Below are 26,835 nucleotides of genomic sequence, written 5' to 3' on the forward strand. Positions count from 1 at the left end.
ACAAATCAGAAAAATGATACGATATGCTAATTTGTTCAAGTCAGAAAACCAAACCGTTTAATCGCTTTAAACTGATTAACTCTGAATCATCCAATTGATAACTTGATTGTGTAAATTGATTGCATGATTAAATTGATTGCGAAAAGGGACATACCAAAATAAACAGTTTAGTGATTCAAATAGTTTTCCATATCACGGATGCTATTTAATTGCATTTTCCTAATAACTAAGAATTACAGTCATTGTTTTGAATAGAACTTATTTCCTAACAGGGTACATATTTTCATTTAAGCATATTTTAAATTTCTATTAAGAGGAAATTAATGCAAATTTTTATTTGTTTATTTCAGATTTTATTTGATGTTTAGTAAACATTATGGCTTGCTCTCAAAAAGAAGCAGGTAGCATTACCTTGCCAGAACAAGACGTTGTGTTTCGAAACCTTAAAAATGCCAAAAGATTTGCTATAGATATTGGTATTACTTTAATTTTGAAATTTTTAATTTGTTTTATGTAAAGTGTAGAAAAGTAAACATTACCGTTTTTATGTGTTAAAGTACGATAAGATTTTTAAAATTTTGCTGGAACAAATACTGGAATAGTAATTACTACCATACATTACGCTGAGCATTAATCACAGAAATATAAATTATGTTTTTTTGCTAGAAAATTTTTTTCATGCATAAAATTTTGAGGTACAAATATATGTTATTGTAAGTTTTAGCTTTAAAAAAATCACTTTCAAAATTTTCATTTTAGCCCTTAATTTATTGTTCTTACTTTTTTTTTATTTATTTATTTGACCTACAAAATTTTTCATCCTTTGTTATTAAATTTTTCAGTCAAGTCTAAAAAAATTTTTAAAAAAAGAACAGAGAATCTAAGCACAGAACTGTCAATGGCTCCACTGATCTTAATATTGTGCAAAAATACTTTTACTTAAAAATACTTTAAAAATACTTCAAAATGCTTTTAACTGATTTAAAATATTAAAAAATCATGATACAGGAAGAGAATTTATGCTGATTTTTTTTTTCCATTCTTGTCAATTCTAGTTATAATAGAAAATTTTTATGACATATTTTTAAACATTATTTAAAAAATTTAAATCTTGAGCTTATTACCAAGGGGTTGCTTATTCGAGTTTTATGATAAATCAGATACTGAGTATAATATATTTGATTAAACATGACAGTCAAAAATTCCTGATCCCTTATAAATGAATCAAATTTATGCAAAACGAATAAATCATTATACAATAGGATATTAATAATTTAATTAAAAATAATGAAAATTGCTGTAGAATATAAAAAATAATGGAAGTATAGTTTACATTGCTGTTTGCAAATGATTGAAGTCTAATTCCATTTTTTCATTTACTTTTCAATTACTTTTGCTATGTATGATTCTCCACCAGAAGAACAGCTTTTTCAAGAAGATATTTTTATACCACAAGTTCAAACATTTTATTTTGAACCAATCAAAAAAGTATTTTTTTGTTTGTTTGTTTTTTTTTTTTTTGGAAAATTTAATAGCTTTTAATCAAGATCCAATCCAAGTTTCGTAAGTCTGTCATTAAAGAAAATTACGCCAAAATAATCAAGTTTTTGCAACTTCTGGCAATGGCGCGTTGAAAACTAAAAAGACGTTTTAGAAAGGGGACCAACTCATTAATGCTCAACTTGTAGCCAACCCCTGTTGAACAATAGCGTATTTTTATTTTATTTTTTTTAATATTTGATAATAATAAAATGTTTCGATGCCTTGCCAAAGGAAAAATGCGTAAACAGATACCACTATAGAAATGTCTCCAGTTGTTATTAAAAAATTTTTAAAAAAAAAACATTTCACTTATAATTCAAGATGTTTATTGTATAAATTTTGTAAGGTGCTGAAATATTTCCTTTTGCAGGTGGTTCACTGACGAAAATTGCATATTATTCCACAGTTTCATACAAACGAGCATTATACTCATTAGATGAAAATTCAGAAACTCAGGTATAAATTTTTGGTTTCTGTAAATAATAATTCTTTTCTTTAATTATACCTAATAAAAATATTTATACAAGATTGTAAATTAATTTCAATTTGTATTTCACAGACTTTGTGTGGCATTAAAATGTTTAAATTAATAGGGTAAAATTAGTTAAAATATTAATTTTGACATTCTAAACAGGGCAATTTTTTTTCTCTTGTCTCAAATAAAAAGATTATTGCTATCAAGAATCACGCTCTCAATTTCAGAGTGCGCAAAAATTTACATTTTGAAAAAATTGTGGAATTGAAATGAAATTATCATGATTAAGTGGCTCATAAAGTGATTATTCCAAAGCGTGTTTCAGAATTTATAGATCTTAATAATATCTATATATTTAAAATGAAATCGATATTTCAAAAACTGTGTGAAAATCCCAAACTGTTGAAAATGTGAACGATAACACCATGTGGACAATAAAATCTTCACATATCGAGTTCAAAAAGTAAATATTCAAATGCATGATTCTGAATTTCCCTCATATAATAATGTAGCATTTAAAAAATGTGAAAATCTGTAACTATAATGGTCAAAAATGTGAACATAAAACCACATGGGATGGCAGGTGAATTGTTAATAAATACGAAATGCGTGATTTCAAGTTTGCCGAACAAAATAATATTGCATTAAAGCACTGAGATTTTAAAAACGAAGAAAATCTGTTTTAATAACTGCTGAGAAAATGATCGACTAAAATACACAAATTCAATGTGGAATCGTTGCTAACCGAGAAATAATAACTTACTGAAATGCATGCTTCGGAATTTACTGTATGTTATAATGTCATATTAAAATATCGATATTTATAAAACCATGTGGAAATCTATGACAAAAATATTGCAACCGCTCAAACCATGTGGATTTATTTGTTGTTGATTGAAATTGGCGTTACTTATCATCAATTTGTTATTTTTTAATCAATAAGGATGTTTTGATCTTTGTTTACCTTAAAGATCTATCATCCAGAAAAATCTATTTTCTGGACTTGCCGAAGTCCCGTCAATTCCAGGTATGAGACTTACCACTGTGTATATATCGCTCATGGGCTGCAATAGCAACACAACTCAAAAAATCGTTTTGGGATAAGTGGGTTTAAAGTTTTCATTGCTAAGCAAAATGCATAAGAAATGCTTTAGTTTGCTTAAACGAAGATTACCTTCAAGTTGAATTATGAGTTGTGCTAGTATTGCTGCTGAAAGAATGTGCATTTTAATATTTACACCTGTTCTAAGTCCANTTCGGAATTTGCTGTATGTTATAATGGCATATTAAAATATCGATATTTATAAAACCATGTGGAAATCTATGACAAAAATATTGCAACCGCTCAAACCATGTGGATTTATTTGTTGTTGATTGAAATTGGTGTTACTTATCATCAATTTGTTATTTTTTAATCAATAAGGATGTTTTGATCTTTGTTTACCTTAAAGATCTATCATCCAGAGATATCTATTTTCTGGACTTGCCGAAGTCCCGTCAATTCCAGGTATGAGACTTACCACTGTGTATATATCGCTCATGGGCTGCAATAGCAACACAACTCAAAAAATCGTTTTGGGATAAGTGGGTTTAAAGTTTTCATTGCTAAGCAAAATGCATAAGAAATGCTTTAGTTTGCTTAAACGAAGATTACCTTCAAGTTGAATTATGAGTTGTGCTAGTATTGCTGCTGAAAGAATGTGCATTTTAATATTTACACCTGTTCTTAGTCCAAAATGCCTGTTTTTTTAGTTGTGCCTTTGAGCGATGTATGTTTGCTTCTTTTATTCTATAATTAATTATGTTGTTAATCAAATCTTTTAAAATTAATTATGGCATCATATTTCATAAAAGTTATAGATAGCAATCATTGGATGATAATAGCATATAAAGCATAACAAAACTAGCAGTTGTAAATGTTCTGTATTACCTTAATTAACAAATTGCAGATTTCTATAGCTTCCAATTAATTTAATATGACTGCTTCCTACGATTTTATGCAGAAAAGCAAAAAATTCTATTTTATTCATATAGTTTTTATTTTATGTAGAATCCTGAAGACGGTCATTATGAAGTATTGGAGACTGATGTAGAAGTTGCCCGCTTACATTTCATTAAATTTGAGACCAAACACATTGAATCCTGTCTTCAATTCATTAAAAAGAATTTAATAGGTTCACCTGACTTTATGAGAGGCAAAAGCATTAAAGCAACCGGAGGAGGGGCTTATAAATATACTAATATACTCACAAACACTCTGGGTTTGATGTAAGTGATGCTTTTTCATTGAATGTAGTTCGACTGGAATTTGCTAGTTTCTTTTGATTTAATTAAAAATTCTCCTTTTTTTATAAATAATTTATTTAGAAAAATCCCTAAGTTTCATTTATAGTAGTCAGTTTTGAATATTTGAAAAATTTACAACTTTTTTTCTGAACTTCATTTTTTATTTAATTAAAGAACATGTCTTAATTAATATAATAGCTAAAGAATATAAATTAAAGAATTTTTTAATGTATACTCGTATATAAGTAATATTTATAACAGTTTTTCAATCTAATTTTAGGGGAAAATGTATCATATCTAAAGTGCAGAAATACCAAGTAAAATTTTGATTTTTTTTCCTTTAACAAAAACATGTTTAATACTTATGTAGGCAAATAATAAATTTTTTTAAGGATTCAAGATGTTAGTGGTTTAAATACAGTAAAAATGAATAAAATTATTTTTCCACTGGAAAAATTTTAAAAAGTTGCTAATATTTGTTTGTTATAGTGTAGAAAATATTCTACATATTTATTATAAGAATATATTATTGATAAATATAATTTGTTGTACAGAGCAATGCAAATGTGCATAGCTAAATACAATGCTCATCAACTGGATTGTTAAGTATGAAATGTAAATAAAAGATATATATCTTATTAATTTATATCCTGTTAACAAATTTTCCTAAATAATAGTTCATTTTAATGTGGTGCAATGATGTGCTATGTTGCAAAATACATTTGTATGATAGATAAAGAAAAAATGGCTTAACAAAGCAATATTTAATGAAAATTATCTTAATTGTTTATTAATTATTAACAATTTTAGATCAAAATTTATGTTAATTGCAAAAATTAAGATTTAATGTTTTATGATCATTTTAGATTGGCAAATTAAACAAATCTACAATTATTTGCCGAATAATTTTTTTTTTTACTTACAACACTAAGAATTTTTATTCTATTTTTTACATAAAATGTAATCTAATGCATTCTTGTATTTTAAAAATATCATCAACAAATTTCAAAAAGCTGAAGAACTCAAAGAAAAATGTGATTTAGCAATCATATTGCATCAATATATATAATAAAGAACTTTATTAATGAGTACAAAAATTTATCAAACTTTTTCAGTTATATCTATTACGTCATAGATGGCACAGCTGTTATTTATGAATTTGCTATCACACTGTTATTTAGGAATTATGTGATAAGTATATTCTAAATAAATGTTTAGAAACTAAAAGAATCTTTTTCTAACTTTTCTGTCATTTCTAGTAGCTCAAATGAAAAATGTCTTGTTCAAATATGAAAGAAATGGGGCAATAAATCATTAAAGAATTAACTTTTGATTCATAATTTCTTTCAGATTATCAACATTAAATCATTAGTTATTTTTAAAAAAATTGAACATAACTAAATTTTATTCTATTTTTTAGGGTGGATAAAGAAGATGAGATGGAATGTTTAATTAAAGGCTGTAATTTTGTTCTAAAAAACATTCCAGATGAAGTATTTGAATATAGAAGACACGTTAATCCAGAATATCGTTTTCATAGTGTTGAGCCTAACATGTATCCATACTTACTTGTAAACATAGGATCAGGTGTCAGTGTCATGAAGGTATTTATAAATTTATGGAACTTTCTGTGTCGAAACTTGAATTCATAAATTATTAAAATAGTCATTTACTTCATTTTCTCAGTCAGTTATCTTTTATTAAAAATTAAATTATTAATGAACAAATAATGTTTACTAATGGAAATTTTTATTTTATATCAAAAGAACGAATCTTGATTGATTGTTGATCAATGTTGAGTTCAATAATCATGACTGTTCTCTGGCATCACAATACCAATAGAAACCTTGAGATAAATAAAACAGCCATACCTGACTAGCCAAGAACTAATAATGTTTGTCAGATGATACTGTCCAAAAATGCAGTTAACTGTATCTTTGGAGAATGCTTGCAGATGTGTATGAGAGTGGAGATGCACCAGTATCTGCCAAGGGCAATATAGGAGTCAAGGATCATGTTAGATAACCTAATTGTTTACAAAAGAAGTCAATTAAAGAAGATATCATTTGTTTAATATTGATTTTGATTTTTCATTGCAAATGATGACAATATAATTTATTATAAGAAAAATAGTTTTATAACCATTAATAAATTAGTAAAATATTTAATGTAGTTAAGATTTTTTTTTTGCCCAAAAAATTAGATACTAAAAAGCTGGGGTGTTCTATAAATTCTGTGTGTAGATTTCAATAACAAGAAGGACTACTCTGCGTCAAAATTTATTTTACTTGATGAACATTTGCTTTAGTTGAATTTGTGATTTTGATTTCAGCTCAATTTATGGTTCTGATTTAAGTTATACTTTTTATTCAATTTATACTTTTTATTCAATTAAATTTATAACAGAATATCAAGTGGCATAAAAAAGACAATGAAATGTGAAAAAAATGAATGAATATGACAAACGGAGCTGACGTCTTCAGGGGGTACCAGCTCCGGAAGTCATAAAAGCAAAACCTTTTCTATCGAGAGAGCACGGCAGAAATCTAAAATTGCTCTCTCTGTACCACAAAGGTTTTGCCAAAGTCCAGGAAAAGAATATAATACATAATTATTTCAGGAAAGTCCAGGAAAAGAATATAATACATAATCATGTATCCCCTGAAGAAGTCAGCTTCATTTGTCATATTTATAAATTTTTTTCATATTTTATTGTCTCTTTTGTTTCAATTCCTTTCGGATTCACTGTTTCTTAGCTCGTTTTTCCAATTAAAGTATTATTATTTTTAGTTGCTTTTAAAAGTTTAAATTCTTTACTTAACAAGTGGCACAAAGTCATACCTCTGAAAGTAGTGATTTTGTGATTTTTTTATGTGTTGGAAACATTTTTTTTTTTAAATTTCCATTGCTATTTAGAATGAAGTTTTACATGTAAAAAGAGACTATTACTAATGTAGTTTGTAAATTATTCATTACTCTGTAATGCAATTTAAATTGATATTAAAGAAAAAGAGAAAATAAAGCAGGGTAAAGTATCTCACATTTACACTGCTTTACAGTAACTTTATTAAAATGTTGTTTTAAAAAAATTTGTATGTATAACAGGTGGAGTCAGAGTCATCTTATGAAAGAATCGGTGGTTCTGCAATGGGAGGTGGCACATTTTGGGGTTTGGGATCTCTCTTGACTAAGGCCAAGGTAGTTATTTTATTTAAATTCTATATTACATACTCAATTCCTCCTTATTTTCAAAAATCATATTTCAGTGCACCTCCTTACAATTAATAAACATATTTTAATCTTTCTAAATACTCAGATGTATTTAAAAAGATTAAATTTTGAAACCAATCCATACCTGCCAACTTTTACGCATTGGGAATAAAATTTTATTTCTATATTTAAAGTGGTAGTAAAATGTCTGCTTTCCATATATTTCTTGCATTTAAAAACTTAATTTATAATCTTTTTGACCACCACTATTTTGAAGAAAATTAATCCTATATATTAACATGCAATACAGTTTTGGTAGCAGTTCGCCTAAGCTTTTTCAAAATACTGTGTTTGTTTCTGTCTAAAATTGTAATTTAAATTCCATTTTAATACCACTGGGGAAAATCATCCTCAAAAGGATTAAAAGTTGGCAGGTATGCCAATCTTTAATTATTTTTTAAACCAAATTTTTGTGTGCATGTAATGTAATAAATAGTGCCTAATATTTTACCTATAAATATTATAAAGATATTTAGAATAATTTTTGCAGCAAAAGTTTGCTTAACAATTATATTGTGTAAAAATACCTTAATTTGCTTTGATAAAAAGAGTTACAAGCAAAATTTTTTCAGCTGGTTATTAGACTAAGAAACAAGTTTGAGAAAGAGTGGCTCACATTATCTTTGAATTTTAAAGAGTTTTAATGAATAATATGTTTTAGTTGTGGAAAGTAAGGACCAAAAAAATAAAAATGGGATTTTTTTAATGTAGGGATTGGAGCTCTTATTAAGATTAGGCAAGTAGGATATTTGCTTCAGGACTCAAATGTTACATACCGTAGTTGTATAAATTGATCCCTTATTTTTAATTACTAGATATCAAATTTCTGGAACCTCATTTGTGAAAGTCAACAACTTAAAAAACCTATTTCTATTATATTTTTACTTCATTTCTATTTTATTGCAAAATCTTTTAAAAAATCTGGGGAATTTCAAATTCTTTGAATGGGGGTAAGATGGTTTTTTGTGGGAGTCAAATGGTGAGGATGAAGTAGAAACCATTGCAAAGTGGGATCGATCCATGTGATGATGATGCTAATAATATTGATGATGTTCTGGAATTTTTAAATTTGAAGTTGCATGGTATGTTTTAAAAGTTTTCATTGTGTTATATTTTTTGAAATTCTCTTAAATGAGTTATCTTAACTTTTCTTATTCTTAATTTCTTTTTTATTCATTTATTTGCTGAAGGTAATTTAAAGTATTGTTTCTAAAAACATATTTATATGTAAAGAAAATATGATGAAAGAAAATGCAAAATTAATTGTATATAATATATTAAAAAAAGTTTTTGAAAGGGGTAAATTGATGCAGAGTTATTCATATCTGTTACATTTTTTTTTAATGTATCAATATTTCACAATCAATGAATGTCCAAATTTATCATAGATATTTTGTATTATATATAATTATCAGTGTACAAAAGTCAACTTTTAAGGAGTCAAAGTTTGCACCAGTATGTGCGTTATATTAAATGCTTTTTGGTCTGGCTATAAGGGTTTAATCCAAGTTTCTCCATCAAAAATTCAATACCTTCACAAACTAACAATGATTCCCAAAATACATATCTAACAAATTTGTTTTAAAATGCATTAATTATAATTATATTTCGTTTTATCATATGTTTTTGTAGGGATTTGATGAACTTCTAGAGTTAGCTGAAAAAGGAGATCATAGGGGAGTAGATATGCTTGTTAAGGATATATATGGTAGTGACTATTCTGCTATGGGCTTATCAGGAGATATAATTGCTTGCAGCTTCGGAAAAGCTATCCACACATCTAAAGATAAAGATTTCAATAGTGGTGAGTCTTTTATTTTTTCTACCTATTTTTCGGCTTTGATACAAATATCAAGAGCACATTCAAAAAGTTTGATAGTCATAAAAAAATACAAAGAAAACGAGAGATACAATCTTTACTGGCATTCAAGTTAACCATTAATTGCAAGACATAATTTGTAGAGCATCTGAAAACTATCAACAAACTCTTCTTTTGGCATGCCACTTATAACACAATTGCCCTATTTTTCTCCATGTCAAAAGCATTTAATCCATTAACCAGAATGATTATTCGAGCTATTGGATTGTTCACTGACCTTTTAAATCACTAATCAAATATTTATACCTATAATTAGCGCAATTTTTGCAAAAATATGAAAATAGTAGAGAACTAAAAATACTTTATAAAGGAAATGAAAATATTAATTTTTCCTGTATCTTTGCATAAACTTTCAAACCACAAATCCCTTTTTATATCATCATTATAAGTCTTTAAGTGTTGAGAATGGCACTTTTATTGTATTTACTTAAATTATTAATATTTCTTGTAGAAAACTTAGCATGTGTGGCTACGTGCATTATGTTTGATTGTTCGTAACTGGTTTATAATTTTTTTTTTTTTTTTTTGGAGGCTCACTTCTTTTATTTCTTCCTTTATACAGTACAAAGCCCCATATCCGACTATTTATTTACCAGAAGGATCTCTTTTCCGAACATTTTTTATTTTAATAACTCTTATCTTGTTCTTCTTATTTTAATAATTTAGATCAGTTTGCACCTGATGACATTGCTCGAAGCTTGCTGTTCATGATCAGCAATGATATTGGTCAATTAGCATGTCTCTACGCCATGCTTCACAATCTTCAAAAAATCTATTTCGGTGGATATTTTCTAAGAGCTCATCATCTCAGCATGCACACTATTTCTTATGCTGTCAATTATTGGAGCAAGGTAATTTGAATTATTTTATGGTGATTCTATTCAATGTAAATAAATGTATACCTTGTTAAGTTAAACGTTTAAAAATTCCTTATTCTTATTTTTTTAAGTGTTGTAAATTTATCATAGCCTTCTTAAACTAAACTAAACTCAGTGGCGCAACAGTCCATGAAGGGCCAAAGCCTACCATGCCCATTGCAGTTTTCTCGACCTTGGGCTCTGGGATGCAGATGATTTAGTTGGTTGGTCAGGCGAACACGGATTCTCCAGTGTTAAGTTCCCGAGAATGCTTGGTAGACATTTATTGACCCACTGAAGGTATGTCAGGCTGAATCAACCTTGCACGCTTCAAGGAGTAGATAGAGCCATGGACCTGTGACTCGAGAGTAGGAAGCTTTATCACTCAGTCACCGAGTTTCTATCATAACCTTACCGTGTTGCTATTTACATTTAGTATAATGGCGTAAAATCATCTTAATCTAAATCTTTTCTAGACATAAACATAAAATGATCCATTTTAAGTCAATTGAATTCTTTATCACAAGTTTTTTCATCAATGTGCCATATTTATCATTATATCATATACTGAAATAATTTTTCTTGAGTCAGTATTTTGTACTCTGATTTTTTTTAATTCAAATCAGAAGTGTTATTAAAGTAAAATGAATCACGCAGAAATAGGAAGTAAGAAGCGCTGTAACTCAGTCACCGAGCTTCTATCATAACCTTAACTTGTTGCTATTTACATTTAGTTTATTGCTTAAAATCATCTTTTCAAGCCTTTTCTAGACATAAACATAAAAAAATCTATTTTAAGTAAATTAAACTCTTTATCATAAATTTATTCAGCAATAAAATAATTCATAAATAAACTATTAACTGCACGTTGCTTATGCATTTGATACAAGTATATAACTAATTTTTTTTTTAAATGTATTATGTTCTTTTAAGGGAAAAGTGCAAGCCTTATTTCTACGTCATGAAGGATATTTATGTGCTATAGGTGCATTTTTAAAAGGTGCAGAAGAATATGGTATGCTTAGCAAATTTTTCTATTTATTTTCTATTCAAACTGCTATATAAGTCCATTATATAAGGAAAATGCACAGTTGCAGATGCAATGGTCATTATAGCAATTTTTCTATTATTAGCAAATAAATTAATTTATAGGCTATTTAATATATTAACAAATAAATTAATTTATAGGCTATTTAATGTATTAACAAATAAATTAATTTGTAGGCTATTAAATGTATTAGCAAATAAATTAATTTATAGGCCATTTAATGTGTGAACAAATAAATTAATTTATAGGCTATTTAATGTATTAGCAAATAATTTAATTTATAGGCTATTCAATGTATTAACAAATTAATTAATTTATAGGCTATTTAATGTATTAACAAATAAATTAATTTATAGGCTATTTAATGTATTAACAAATAAATTAATTTATAGGCTATTTAATGTATTANCTATGGGCTTATCAGGAGATATAATTGCTTGCAGCTTCGGAAAAGCTATCCACACATCTAAAGATAAAGATTTCAATAGTGGTGAGTCTTTTATTTTTTCTACCTATTTTTCGGCTTTGATACAAATATCAAGAGCACATTCAAAAAGTTTGATAGTCATAAAAAAAAATAATGAAGAAAACGGGAGATACAATCTTTACTGGCATTCAAGTTAGTCATTAATTACGAGGCATGGTTTGTAGAGCAACTGAAAATTATCAACAAACTCTTCTTTCGGTATACCACTTAAAGCACAATTGCCCTATTTTGTCTCCATGTCAAAAGCATTTAATCCATTAACCAGAATGATTATTCGGACTATCGGATTGTTCACTGACCTTTTAAATCACAAATCAAATATCTATACTTATAATTAGCATAATTTTGTAAAAATATAAAAATAGTAAGGAACTAAGAAATACTTTATAGAAGAAATTAAAATACGAATTTTTCCTGTATCCTTGCATAAACTCTCAAACCACAAATCTCTTTTTATAATGTTGTTAAAAGTTAAGTGTTGAGAGTGGCACTTTTAATGTAGTTACTTAAATTATTAATATTTCTTGTAGAAAACTTAGCATGTGTGGCTATGTGCATTATGTTTGATTGTTCGTAACTGGTTTATAAATAATTTTTTTTTGTTTTTGAGGCTCACTTTTATTTCTTCCTTTATACAGTACAAAGCCCCATATCCGACTATTTATTTACCAGAAGGATCTCTTTTCCGAACATTTTTTATTTTAATAACTCTTATCTTGTTCTTCTTATTTTAATAATTTAGATCAGTTTGCCCCTGATGACATTGCTCGAAGCTTGCTGTTCATGATCAGCAATGATATTGGTCAATTAGCATGTCTCTACGCCATGCTTCACAATCTTCAAAAAATCTATTTTGGTGGATATTTTCTAAGAGCTCATCATCTCAGCATGCACACTATTTCTTATGCTGTAAATTATTGGAGCAAGGTAATTTTAATTACTTTATGCTGATTTTATTCAATGTAAATAAATGTATACCTTGTGGAGTTACAGTTCTAAAAATTCCTTATTCTTATTTTTTTAAGCGTTGTAACTGTATCACAACTTATATTTTTTTAAGCGTTGTACCTTCTTAAACTAAACTAAACTCAGTGGCACAACAGCCCATGAAGGGCCAATGCCTACCATGCCCATCGCAGTTTTCTTGACCTTGGGATCTGGGATCCAGATGTTTTAGTTGGTTGGTCTGGCGAACGGATTGTCCAGTGTTTAATCCCCGAGAATGCTTGGTAGTAACTTTATTGACTCTCTGAAGGTATGAAAGGCTGAATCAACCTTGCACGCTTTGAGGGTTAGATAGAGTCTCGGACCTGTGACACGAGAGTAGGAAGCACTATCACTCAGTCACCGAGTTTCTATCATAACCTTAACATGTTGCTATTTACATTTAGTATAATAGCTTAAAATCATCTTAATCTAAATTTTTTCTAGTCATAAACATAAAATAATCCATTTTAAGTAAATTGAATTCTTTATCACAAGTTTTTTCTTCAATATGCCCTATTTATCATTAGATCATATACTGAAATCATTTTTCTAGAGTCAGTATTTTGTACTCCGATTTTTTTTTAAATTTAATTCAGAAGTGTTATTAAAGCAAGATGAATAACACACAAGTAGGAAGCGCTATAGCTTAGTCACCGAGCTTCTATCATAACCTTAACTTGTTGCTACAAGTTAAGGTTATGATAGAACTATTTACATTTACAATAAACTATACAATAAACTATTTACAATAAACTATTTACATTTAGTTTATTGCTTAAAATCATCTTTTCTAACCTTTTCTAGACATAAACATAAAAAAAAAATCTATTTTAAGTAAATTAAATTCTTTATCATAAATTTTTTCAACAATAAAATAATTCATAAATAAAAGATTAACTGCACGTTGATTATGCATTTGATACAAGTATATTACTAATTTTTTTTAAAAAAGTATTATGTTCTTTTAAGGGAAAAGTGCAAGCCTTATTTCTACGTCATGAAGGATATTTATGTGCTATAGGTGCATTTTTGAAAGGTGCAGAAGAATATGGTATGCCCAGCAAATTTTTCTATTTATCTTCTATACAAACTACAATAAAAGTCCATTATAAAGACAATGCACAGTTGCAGATGCAATGGTCATAATTAGGACTGAGCGATATTAGAAATTATATATCGTGATGCATCGTCAGTTTTGCATCGCAATATAGCTATGTATCGCGATATAGTATTTTTGAATTTCATTTACTTGTAAGGCACAGAAAGTCAGATTTCTATCAAAACTTCATACTCAGATTGATTTAAATCAATTTATAAATTTGAAGATATATATGTTTTGCTTAAGAAAGATATTAAATAAATTGACTACAATGTACAAATCTTACTTAAAATATTTATTGAAATGTTTGTTTAGAAATTCATAATACGCGTAAAACAAAGTGTTAAAAACTTTTTTTAAAGCGTTTTTTACAAATTAATATTTTCTTGTACTATTATGCATAAATAATTACATAATTATTAAGTTCGATCGTAATGTTCAATTTCTAAATGAAACGTTAAAAATTATTTGTATGTTTAAAACAAAGTGCTAAATAAATTTTAGAAAAAAAAAACGCTTTTAAAACACTATTTTTTATTATTATCATTTCAGTTATTATAGTTCTATTATAGTTCATTTACGTCAAACTAGAGCTGCACAATGGGCTATTGGCAACGGTCTGGAAAATATCCCTGAGGATGATTCGAAGACATGCCATCACAATTTTGATCCTCTGCAGATGGGATGGCAACCCCGCTTCGGTAGCCCGATGACCTGTACGCAAAGTCGAGAACTTTACGGTAGAACAGTTTAACGAGGACCAATACCGCACTCCCTCAATCCCTACGCAGACTGATCCAAGTGGTCACTCACCCGCACACTAACCGCAGCCAGTGATGCTTGACTTCGGTGATCTGCAGGGAACCGTGCCTTAACGATCAGTCCACTGCGGGACCTTATCATTTCGAATAAATAATTAAATTAAATTAAATAATGACCGAATTATGAACGAAAACAAAGTAAGATTTAATTTCTTAAAAATAAAAAAATTGTGATATTCGATAATATATTTAGCTAATTAACAAATAATATGAAAAGAATATTTTTTTAAAAAAAATTTATACTCTCTAATAAAACGAAGTGCTAAATGATTTAAAAAAAAGAATAAAATACGCAAACCTTTCAAATTTTTTTGTATAAACAAAGTTGATTGACTTATGTCCAAATCCAACTGACAAAAATAAATTTTGTTTTAACTTTATTTCTAAAAGTAAAAACAACAAGATTTATAAATTTAAAATCAGTAATAAACACTCATTAAATTATTAGAAGTTTCATCCAAAAAGTTTTTAATAAATTAAAAGAAAGTAAAAAAATAACCTAACAAATTCAATTCTTTATGGGTGCTTAAATTAGATTGCCGATAATTTTTACATTTAAAAATAAAAAGAAGTTTTTTTTAAAAAAAAACTTAATGAAGAAACAATTAATTAATGAAGAAACTCTTCTTTATATATTCTTTTCAATAATAGATTGCCTTCAGAACAAGGTAACATCGGCGATCACGAAGTTAGTCCCACTGAAATTAATCTACAAGAAAAGTCGCGTCAAAGAAAAAAAAAGCTAAGAGGTGCGAAAAGGAACATGCGAAATAACCATATGTGTTCTCAAAACTCTGATTCTGATTCTACAGCTCACCAATCAAGGCCATTTCAACATAACGAAACGAACATCGTCTTTCACAGCGCGAGTTGACATCGGAACGTAAGAGAAGAGTCTTATATCGCCATATCGTTTTCTTATATCCTTGCTTGTCTTATATCGCTATATCGTTTTGCGCTCGTTGTCTTCACTCGACGGCTTAAATCAGATTTCTGGTGCATCGCCTTGAATGAGAGTCGCTGCATCGTCTTGCCGATATATGTGTTAAATCGATATGTCCCGATCCATCGATTTATAGCCCAGTCCTAGTCATAATAGCAATTTTTTCTGTTTTTGCTCATAAATTAATTTATAAGGTATTTAATGTATTGACAAATCAATTATTTTTTGGCTATTTAATGTATTAGCTAATAATTTAATTTATAGGTTATTTTTAGTGATGTTTTTTAATCCCATAATCTGTTTCTCATGATCTGAGTAATTCATTTTATGTGATATCTTGTGTTGTTTGATACAGTTTTCTAGTAATAAGGTTCCAATTTTTTGAAGTTTGTGATTTCCACTCAAACTTAGCCAGACAAGGATTCTTCATCATTCATCTGTTTTCGTATTGAAACTGACAGTTCTGTCTCAAATGCTATTGAAATCTGTTTCTGTAATTCAGTAGTTTTTTTTTATTATTTATTCTATTTTATTTTCAAGATAAAAAAAAATTCATCTACACAATGAAAATTAACTAGACAAAAGTGTACATATTTTCATTAAAGTTTTAAAGTTAAAGAATCTTAAATGTAATAGTTTTTTCTCTTTAAATAGGTTTATGTGAAAAGAAACGTAAGACTTTGTTTTCTCTTATTCTTTATTCTTAAAATTATGATCTCTAACTATTTTTTGTGATTTATAGTGTAATTTGATCCTGTTGTTTTTTCAAAATATCGTAATAAAAGTTAATTTTTAACATTGTGTAATATTATAACTGGTCACTATCAATTCTTTCCTTGAATATTATTAAAATATGTATCACTTTAACTAATACTCTTGTTTATTTTTTCTTTAAAAAAAATACTATTTCAACTTAAATTGTACTTAACACTAATTTTTTTTTAATTCATAAAGATACAGACAAATACTCTTGGTGTGAAAATTATGCTGGGAGTTCAGGTCTAAGCAGTCCTCTTCCTACGCAACCTTCATCTACAAACCCAATGGTAAAGATTAAGTCCCTTTTTTCCTTTTACTTGGCAACAATTCATTAATTTATTTACACTTATTGTAGTTATGAATATTATTTTGTACTCTAAGTTCAATCATAATCATCAAAAAGCTGAAAAAAATTGAATTGCAAGCTAAACATTTTTTTTTAGCTCACTGCGCTAATGTTGTAGTTATTATAAACTTCATGAAAGTTGCTTGAAACTATAGAGAATACAGATAATGATGTTTTTAATTCAGTGTTTTACAAAAAAAAATTAAATAAGGCGTAACTTTGTAATGTTAAACAATCAATCTTAGTAAATGTATTTTCCCTTCTCAATAATAATTTAATAATCAATTTATGCTAGTTATTGTTTTTGTGTTTAAATTTTTTGTATTAACCAAGATTTCAGATTTTGCAAGCGGCTAGTAATGCTTCATTTCCTAACTCCTTATTAGATAAATGTCCTATCATTTAGAAATCTCCATTATTTTTAGATGTTGGCTACGATGTAATAGCCTAATTTTTTTAAATGTTATTATTGAAATTGATTGACTTCAAAAATATTGAGCTGGATTAAACAAAAATCCTAATTTCTCTTTATTCCCATCAGGGAGTTATGATTTAAATCCGATTGTGAAGATACAAGCACTAAGAATTCCTGAAAGAATATAAAACAATTAAGAGCCTCTAATGTAGTTTCACTACAATTAAAGATCGTTTAGTTTTACATGCTCTGTGTTTGTTTCAACTACCATCTAAATTATTGTTTCAAATAATTTACCTTGTTCCGCTAAATAGATGTCAGACTACTGGAAAACAGCCGAGTAACTTTGATTTTTGTTATATTTATTTTTGTGTCAAACTTAGTATGCAACATTAGTTGATCTTTAGTACATTATATTGTTACCATTTGTTGCAGTCTTACAACTTCTGGCCCTTATACCATTAAACTTTACATTCTACCAAACATATTTTAAGAATTAAGAATGCCAATGAAAGTTCTTCATATTTATTTGAAATGTTAAGAAGTTGTTGTTTTAAATACACTTAATACAAGTAAAACGTTTATACATCTTGTTTTGCGAATATTTTTTTCTGTTTCTTACATTGTATATTACATGTACAATGTATATTGCTATATACTGTATATTGCTATATACATAGCAATATTTTTTTCTGTTGAAAAATAATTTTAAGGCCTTCCCAAAGCTCCTAATTTTATATCAAAACTCAAAATTAAATTTTATTGAAATGACTTTTTAACTATTTCATTGAATAATTTACAAATTTTAATTTTAGAGTTTATTTTAGATTGATCAGCTTGAGATCGATCGTTTTGATTGGCAACTTGTTCATTGCCCTCTTTTAAAAGAGCCAACTGAATATGTGCCAGACACAGTTGATTTAACTCAAGATGCAGATGCTAGAGATTATTGGCTTGTTTGTTTTGAAGAAGCAATAGACAAAGTAATTATTATTCTTAATTTTCTTTTTATTTCAGAAAAGGTGATTAACATTTAATAATTAGGTTATATTTTTAATATTTAATGTAGTAGCCTTGATTTAAACTGACTTTATATCACGTTGAAAAAGTATACTGTGAAATGATGCTGAAAAGTATACTGCCCAAGATGTGTTTCATTTCAAATTTATTATCAAGAGTAAATTTCTATCGGTTTATCTGCAATGCAATCATTGTCACTGTTCAGTAGTTAAAGTTAAAGAATNTTTAAACTGACTTTTTATCACGTTAAAAAGTATACTGTGAAATAGTTGCCCAAGATGTGTTTCATTTCAAATTTATTATCAAGAGTAAATTTCTATCGGTTTATCTGCAATGCAATCATTGTCACTGTTCAGTAGTCAAATTTACATAATTTCAGGGCTGATAATTTGGTATTTATCGAAGGAAGTAGTTGTTTGCAATGTAAGTTGCGTACAATTAAAATTTTAATTGACAAGCTAATGGAAAATAATTTTTATTACTTTATCTGTACTGCAGGACTAGATATTGTTTGGTTGTCTTTACTAAATATTACTTTAATTTCTTTTTAAGACTTTCTTGCTTTAATGATCATTTCATGATATGTGATCTCTTAAATAAAGCCAACTATTTTTAGAGTCATCGAACACTATAATTTTATTAGATATTTTTAGAATAATGATAGCAAAATTAAGTAAAATATGTGATTTTCTTATATTATATATATAATATTACTAAATATACCAATCACCCCAATTTGAAATTTATTTATAGATAATAATAATAATCTTTTAATTAATTTTTAAAAATAACAAATCGCATGTTTGTCTTCAGTTTAACTTGCAACGACCACACCAAAATTTGCACTTGATACTGAAAAATAATAATGATAATATATAACATATTTAAAATGTTTGATTATCCTTTCTTTTATGTTTTTCGCTTTTTAATTTGGCAATTATTTGAATGTAATTCAAAAGTGTATTTATATGAAGTGTAGTTAAATATTCAAAAGTTGCAATTTAAATTTTTTTTTTTTTTTCAGTTTGTAGAAAGAGCTATACAGAGCCAAGTTCATCACTCTGATGCTCATCAAAGAGCTAAAATATTCAAAGAAAAATATTTAGGCCGTTTACAACAATTAAGGCTTCACCCATTGTAAGTATAAAAAAAATATTAGTTTATTATTTCTTTAGCTTAGTTTTAAAATAAATTTACATTCTGTATAACAAAATTTTAATCTTTAAAATATAATGATGCTTTTTTTTTATAAAAATGCAATGTGAAGACAAATATATTTTTTGTGAATCATAATAATGCAGTAAAAATCAGAATTTAAGGTACTATTTTAATCAACTACTTCTTCAAATTAATTTTAACTAATTAAGTCAACATAAAATATGCATAAAAATGGAAATCAAACATTTAAAAAAAAAATTTTTTTTAAGCTTTAAGTGAAATTTATTGTAAGGTTTAAACAGTTTTACATAAAAACTAATTTATTTGCCTTAATTCGAATATTAGCGTTCTGTAAACTAAAAGAAAATGCTCTGCTAGAATTTAAAAATGAAGATGTTGAATAAATTAAAATATTGTCGTTGCTATTTGAAACTATCCAACCGTTTAAAAAAAAAAATGCGCATTTTTACAAATTTCAAGGGGGGGAAATTCCAATATTTCAAGCATTTATCATTTTCTTGTTCTTGTTTTCTCTTTTGAGATGATAATTAGTGAAAAACATTCATCATTCAACCTATTCTGCCATTTAGGATTGTGGTGAAAAAATCGTTTTTTCTTTTAGGTTTGTGCTAAAACTTTTATTTACATTTTAGTTAATGAATTTTTTGTTTAGATTAACGTTGGTTGGGATTCTAAATTTAGACACATAAAATCATTTTAATTTAAATATATCTTTTAAATGTTGCTAAAACTGTTTTAATAGTACTTTTGGCTCTTTAACAGTGAAAAATTTAGATAGGAGAGAACATTAGGTACTTAAATCAATTTGATTTCTATTTTTATGAATGCTGTTAAAACTTTTTAAAATAGATTACTCATAGATTACACTTTTTTTTTAATATCTAATGCATTTGGTTCTTTAACAATGAAAAGTTTTTCTGATATGAGAAAACATTGCTTAAATGAATTTAATATCTAATTATATGAATGTTGTTAAAACTTTTTTAACTATGTAATCATAGATTTTTTTATGTTATTTTAGTATTTTTGGTTCTTTAACATTAAAAACTTGTATATGATAGAACTTTACTAAATTCATTTGATTTCTATTTATATGAATAGCTTTGAAACGTTTTTAACTATGCACTAATAATTTTTTTTCCTAGTGCTTTTGGTTCTTTGACAGTGAGAAGTTTATTGGATATGAGAGAACATTGTTTAAATGAATTTGATTTTCCAGATCCTTATTTACAAGTAACTCAATTCAATGCTCATTCATTTCAATTCTATAATTTAATCTTAGTAACAGTTGACAAAAATTTTGTTTACTTTTATTTTTATGCTGTGAAATTATTCATTGCTTATATTTTGTATGTAATTGAAATTTATGTAGTCCAACTATAATTCTTATTCCTAATATAAAACTATTAGACGCATGTTTTTTTTTAACATTATTTTTGCCGACCAAAAAAATAAAATTAAAAAAGATATCTTTAAGATTTACTGTAAGAACAAGTAGATGTTGATGACTAAAATCTAAGATTAAAGCCTTATTTCAAAGAAACTGGAATGACATTTTATTTTTGTGTCAAGAGTTAACCATTAGTATTTTTGCTGTATGATTTCAGTTTCTGTTACAGGTGGCCGAGTGGTTAGCGTGCCTGACTGCGAAGCCAATGGCTGTGGGTTCAAATCCCGCTCTGGGCTCAACCCCCAACCTGAAGAGCCAGGATGTTACTCTTAGTTTGGTGTCTTAACAATTTTCACTCACTCTTGGCACAAAAATTATTGCCAAATGTAAATAGATGTGCTTCTCTTAAAATACTAGATGACCATCAATTCAGAACTTCCAATATTAATAGAATAAAAATAAAATAAAAATTGCATGTTTTATAGTTTTGCAGAAGGGATATAAATTTAAAAATTTTAACTAAATCAAAAATGTCAGTTACCTAAACAAGCCTAATTTTTTTAAAAAAAAATCATAATTATAATTTTAAAAAACTGACTCTTAAATCAACCTATTTGTTAAAAATTTTCTTTGTTAAACATGAGATCTTAATCTGATTTTTAAGTTGATGCTATGAAAATTTCTTTGTGCCTTGTTTTATTTAGTCTCCACTTTTTTTCCAGCAAAAGCGTATGGAAAATGAAATGGCCATAAAAATGCTGAAAAGCAGAATAGATGCTTTGGATTCAATGAATTGGGAAGATAGACAAATAGCTCTTGTTCAGGGACTACTTGCTGGTAATGTGTTTGATTGGGGTGCCAAAGAAGTTGCAAAAATCATGGAATCATCAGATTTTGGCTTTGCTGATGCAAACAAGAGACTTCAAGGTGTAATATTTATTATAGATTGTAAAGGAAGTAATTTTAATGGAACTTTAAGACTTATATTTCATTTTCACTTTAGCTAGACCCTGGCTTGTTGACAATGTTAATGAATGGCTTGCGCGTCTTAAAGGAGCTGCCCACAAATGTGCTGCTATATTTGTAGATAATAGTGGAATGGATGTTGTCTTGGGTGTTTTGCCGTTTGCATTGGAGCTTTTGAAACGAAAAACAAAGGTAGAATATTCCACTGCTATATACACAATATTAAATTAAATTATTTAGTACATCATATAACTTTTCCGCCTTATATTACTTTTTAGATGTAAGCAGATTTAATAAGAGTTTTCAGATTTCTGAATCTTTGAAACCGAAAATCAAAGATTAATAATAAAATTTATTTCAATATTTTATTAAGTAACTTATAAATAATTTGTCAAATAATTTATAAAAACATTTTAAAACAAAAAGTAAAGGTAAAATATTTTACTTTTATACAACATTAACGCACTGGCAGTTTAGAAAATGTTCAAAATTGAGAAAATGTTTTTCCTCAGTACACTATTTCCCTATCTAATAACATGGAAAAACCGCTTTTGCTATGCGGAGAAGACGCCAGGTTAAAATACGACTTTTTACGTGCAGAACCGTCAGTGGGTTAAATAAAATTATTTCATGCATAATATTACTTTTTTATATTACTATTGTTTATTTGATGCAAGCAAGGTACAATTTATGAGGGTTTTTACAATCAAGAATTGTAGTAATAAAATTTATTTAAATAATTTAATAATAATTAATAAAAATTTCGGAAAATTTTGCAACTGAAACCTTAATATTACAATTAAGATATTGTTTTAGTAAACTAAAAAGTTTTTTTAGAAAATAGTGAAAATAGAATTCTTGTTTTTTGGCAGAATATTGAAAAGTTCCTTTAATTTTGTTCAGTCATCCAAACGATGCTTTTCAATAAATATATTTTAAAGAAATATGTAAAAATGTAGATTTTTTTTCATGTGTATGTATATTGTTTGTATGTTTTACAAGTGTTGTTAAAATTCTTTTTGTGGTCTATGTGACTTCAAAAGAAAAGAAAAAGGAAATGTGGAATTTTGGAAGTTTTTCTCTTCCAGTTTGACTGTTTTATAAATATATAAATTCTTATTTTAATATTGTTTTGCTATAATCACTTATGTATTGTTCCCACAATCATTGTTAGTCAGTCCCTTCTAACTGTGAGTTTTCAAATATTTTCTTTTGCCTTTCACAAATTTGGAGCTATCATTAAAAAGTTAATAAACTTAAATACTACTGTTAAGTTTTTTTTTTTTTAAATTATATTTATATATTTTTTAATTATTTTACATTTTTAATAGTAGTTGATTTTAAGTCCAAATGCTAACAATGTAAAACATTCAGTACATTTAACTTTTTAAGTGCCCGTTTTTATTTTTATTTATTAACTTAGTTTGAAAATATGAATTTTTATTACTGAAAATATTTATAGAAGTTAAATAAAAAACATTCCCAATAAATATTTTTTTTTAAGTTTTACTATTATTGAATTCTTTTAACTTTTAAGAAGCTTATCCCTCATTAAAAAATATATATATTTATTGCGAATATTTTTTATTGAACTTCTATTTATTTAACTTAACAGTTCTTCTGCTTCATAGTAAAATAAAAATTGTTGACTTCGAATGTGACACTCCTTATCAGGTTAAGACATGAATGGAGAATATTTAGAAAAAAGAAAACAGTTTGAAACAAAAGAGAAAGGGGAATAAAAACAAGAGAAACCATGATAACTGAGAGAACAGCAACCTTTTTTTTTTCCATTTCTTTTCTGATGCAAAAAAAAAATTTGTTTCATATTTAATTTATATTAAATTTAATTCCTAGGTTTTACTTTGTGCTAACTCAAAACCTGCTCTGAATGATGTGACTTATCAAGAATTAAAAGTTCTGATTCGAAAAGTAGCTGCAATTATCACTGAGGTTAATGATGCTCTTTCTAGCTGCCAACTGAAAATTTTAGACTCTGGGCAAGGTTCACCTTGTCTTGATTTAAGGTATTTTTAAAAATCACTACTTGTTGCCTAAAGTATTTTATACTTTTTACTTTTGATATAAAAATTAAGCAGAATTTAATCTGTGCATTAAATTTTTGTTGTTTTGCATTTTTATTACTCTGATTTTTATTTTTAAAATTTTTATTTATTTATCTTAATTATTTTGTATTTTTCTCAGATTAGCATAAACTCCACTAGTCTTAGACACCTTAGTGATCTTTCCTAGTTTTAGTTTATTTCTATTTCAGACTCAATTTTTAATACTATTTGTTTTCATTACTTTAAAATTTCAGTAGTGTTTTTAAGTGCTTACTCAATAAGTGCTTAAGTTCAATCCAAAATGTATTTTTAAAATGTTTTGTGATAATTGCTTATATAATTTGCAATTTTTGCCTGTCTGAGGCATCTATCGTTCAAAAACTTATGTCAATGATTAAATCCAATATTAAAAAATAAGTGTAGATTAATAATATTAGTAATTAACACTTTTAGAAATTTTTGTATTAATGTAATAAATATAAATATGTATTTATACTTTATGTTAAACATTTTAACTATAAAATTATCCTGGATAAATTTACACAAAAGCTTCCTGGTAAATCATTGTTCTTGATTTAATAAGACAGAATTAACCACTGTGCCATGCTGACATGCAATGGCACAACAGCAAAATCCACTGCTATCAGTTAAACAAGGGTAAAGTTTGGCCTAAACTTATCATTAAAACTCTGTTGCATTAAACTGGTGCTTTGAAAGTATATAATATACAGGGTAACTATAAAACGAATATATTGTTCCAGAGAATTGAAAAAAAATGTTTCACTGACAGTGTTATTGGGTATATGCTTGTTAAATACAATTATTCAGTTCTGTTCTCTCAATTACGTTAATTGTTACAGTAGTAATTTTGCTATTTTCAAATGGCTACTTTTTCTCAATAAAATATAATCCTCACAGTAAAAAACTTAAAATGGAGTGGGAATGATACTATTTACATGAATAGTAGTGACATTTGGTAGAGAGGAAGAAAATCATTGTCATAACCAATTTTTTCTACATCAGACGTGCAATACATCTGCAGTATTTTGACTATTCTGGTAATAAAGCTTTATTACTTCACCTTACTGTTTCAATGTGAGGGGCAAATCAAAGAGCAAGATGTCACTGTTCCTTCTTCTTATTCGTTCCCATTGTCTTTATACCTTGTCCAGTAGCACTGCCCGGTTGCTAAGATTTTCATCCTGATAAAATAAACTGCATTCAAACAATTCATTATAATGTATGCCTCTATGCATATTCTTGAATCAAGATTTTGTCATTTCTTTAAAATTTGAAAAATGTACTCAAAAGCAATGTGTCCTTTGCGAGAGATGGCAAGCAGCAAAAATGACAAAAATTTAATGCAGATTAGTTTACTGTGTGCAAAAACTCGCATCCATTTGAAATGCAGCCGTGTTTATGAAGAAAAAAAGTGTTTTTTTACTTCGTAAACAGCCTCAGAAACACATGCAATGTTTGTCCAGATGTAAAGAACAGCTGTTACGAGTGGGATATGCATTTTAGCTGGTTGCATTTGCAGTGAGAAAAACGAACTTATCTATTTAACACAGCAAATGTGTTGCTTATCAATATCAAGTGGATGAGATTGATGATCTTAAATCAATGGTGATGGACATCATTCATAAATTATGGATATGAAATCATTTACAAGGCCTGTTCCATTCTGTGTTTGCCACATTGAGGATGCATGACATCTGTGCTTTAATCAGTCCCAAACGTGAATGATGGTAATTTTTTTGTTTACTTTATTTTAGATAGTCGCCATGTGAGGATTGGCGACAGCTAATCTTGCACTCTAGACAGGTAGTCAATTTGTTAGGTTTTACTGTATTACAATATCATCTTCAAAATATCCTTATTATACTTTTTGTGTGTTTTATTTACATTATATTCCCTTACCATGTTTTATTTACATTGTATATCCTTACCCTATAAATTCTATCAATATTTTTAATTCCTTTTCAGTCGATTAAACCTTGAAGTTGCGCAAGCAATGGAATCATATGGAACTGATCTCATTGTTTTAGAAGGAATGGGTCGTGCTGTGCATACAAATCTAAATGCAAACTTTAAGTGTGAATCAATCAAAGCTGCTGTTTTAAAAAATCACTGGCTTGCATCTCGATTAGGTGGAGATATGTTTTCAGTCATATTTAAATATGAAGCTCCTTAAAGTAGCAGAATAACATTATATTTATTCTGACTTCGATGGTAATGCCTTGTGATATTATTCTTTTGTGCAAAGGTGGTTGTTCGAAATTATCTATTTTTAATTATTGAAGTACTTTTGTCTTTTGGAGTAATTGTATGCTCGAAAAATCCCAACTTTCCCATAAGTTCGGGTCTACACATCAACAATCATGCTGAAAGTAATTTAATGTCACAATACCAGGTATTTCCTTAAGATTTATGTTATGTTATTTCTCGCAGTAAATGGCAATATATTTATCAACCGTATTTGTTAAATTTTCTGAGCTTGAGCTTCAGAATTTGGTTCAAAGTTTTTTTTTCCAAGTTAAATCATATGTTTTAAGTGGAATTTCAGTACAAGAATTTATGTATGGGTAATAAAGATGAGATGAGCACATCCGAATAGGGGCTCCGGTTAAGCTTCTATATACATTCGTTCTATGTAAAGTCCAAATCGGTATATATATATAGTTTGTTTGATATTGTTACTAATTTTTAAAAAAAGTAAAATAATTATTAACTATAAACAATTGAGAAGTATTAAATATTAAGAAACAAAAGAAAATCAAATAATTTATCTTGTATTTTTCAAATTTTGGCTATATATCATTTTAGAATTTTGGCCTTTATCTAAAATATTAAATCTCAAATGAGTAGGCTTATTCTAAAAAATTCTATTGATTTCAAGTTACAACCCCTAAGAATGAGCATGATCACATGTCTAATGGATATGCTCAAGCTTATTTTTGGTATGCATTATATAGATATATAGGAAAACATGGAAAAAGA

The 26,835-nt window shown here is 27.4% G+C and overlaps 1 protein-coding gene across 1 annotated transcript; it reads left to right on the forward strand.

Annotated features, from left to right (window-relative positions):
* LOC107439651 (4'-phosphopantetheine phosphatase) lies at window positions 1-26,835 on the forward strand. Its single transcript, XM_043048019.2, has 17 exons — window positions 1-273; window positions 351-476; window positions 1,913-1,998; window positions 4,068-4,285; window positions 5,724-5,907; window positions 7,409-7,501; window positions 9,206-9,377; window positions 10,119-10,303; window positions 11,243-11,324; window positions 16,649-16,740; window positions 18,042-18,197; window positions 19,259-19,371; window positions 20,559-20,646; window positions 21,526-21,730; window positions 21,807-21,961; window positions 23,627-23,796; window positions 25,822-26,835. The coding sequence occupies exons 2-17, from the start codon at window positions 377-379 to the stop codon at window positions 26,027-26,029; spliced, it is 2,307 nt and encodes a 768-aa protein (XP_042903953.1). The 5' UTR covers window positions 1-273; window positions 351-376; the 3' UTR covers window positions 26,030-26,835.

This window comes from Parasteatoda tepidariorum, chromosome 4, assembly GCF_043381705.1.
Source record: "Parasteatoda tepidariorum isolate YZ-2023 chromosome 4, CAS_Ptep_4.0, whole genome shotgun sequence".
Taxonomy (NCBI): Eukaryota; Metazoa; Arthropoda; class Arachnida; order Araneae; family Theridiidae; genus Parasteatoda; species Parasteatoda tepidariorum.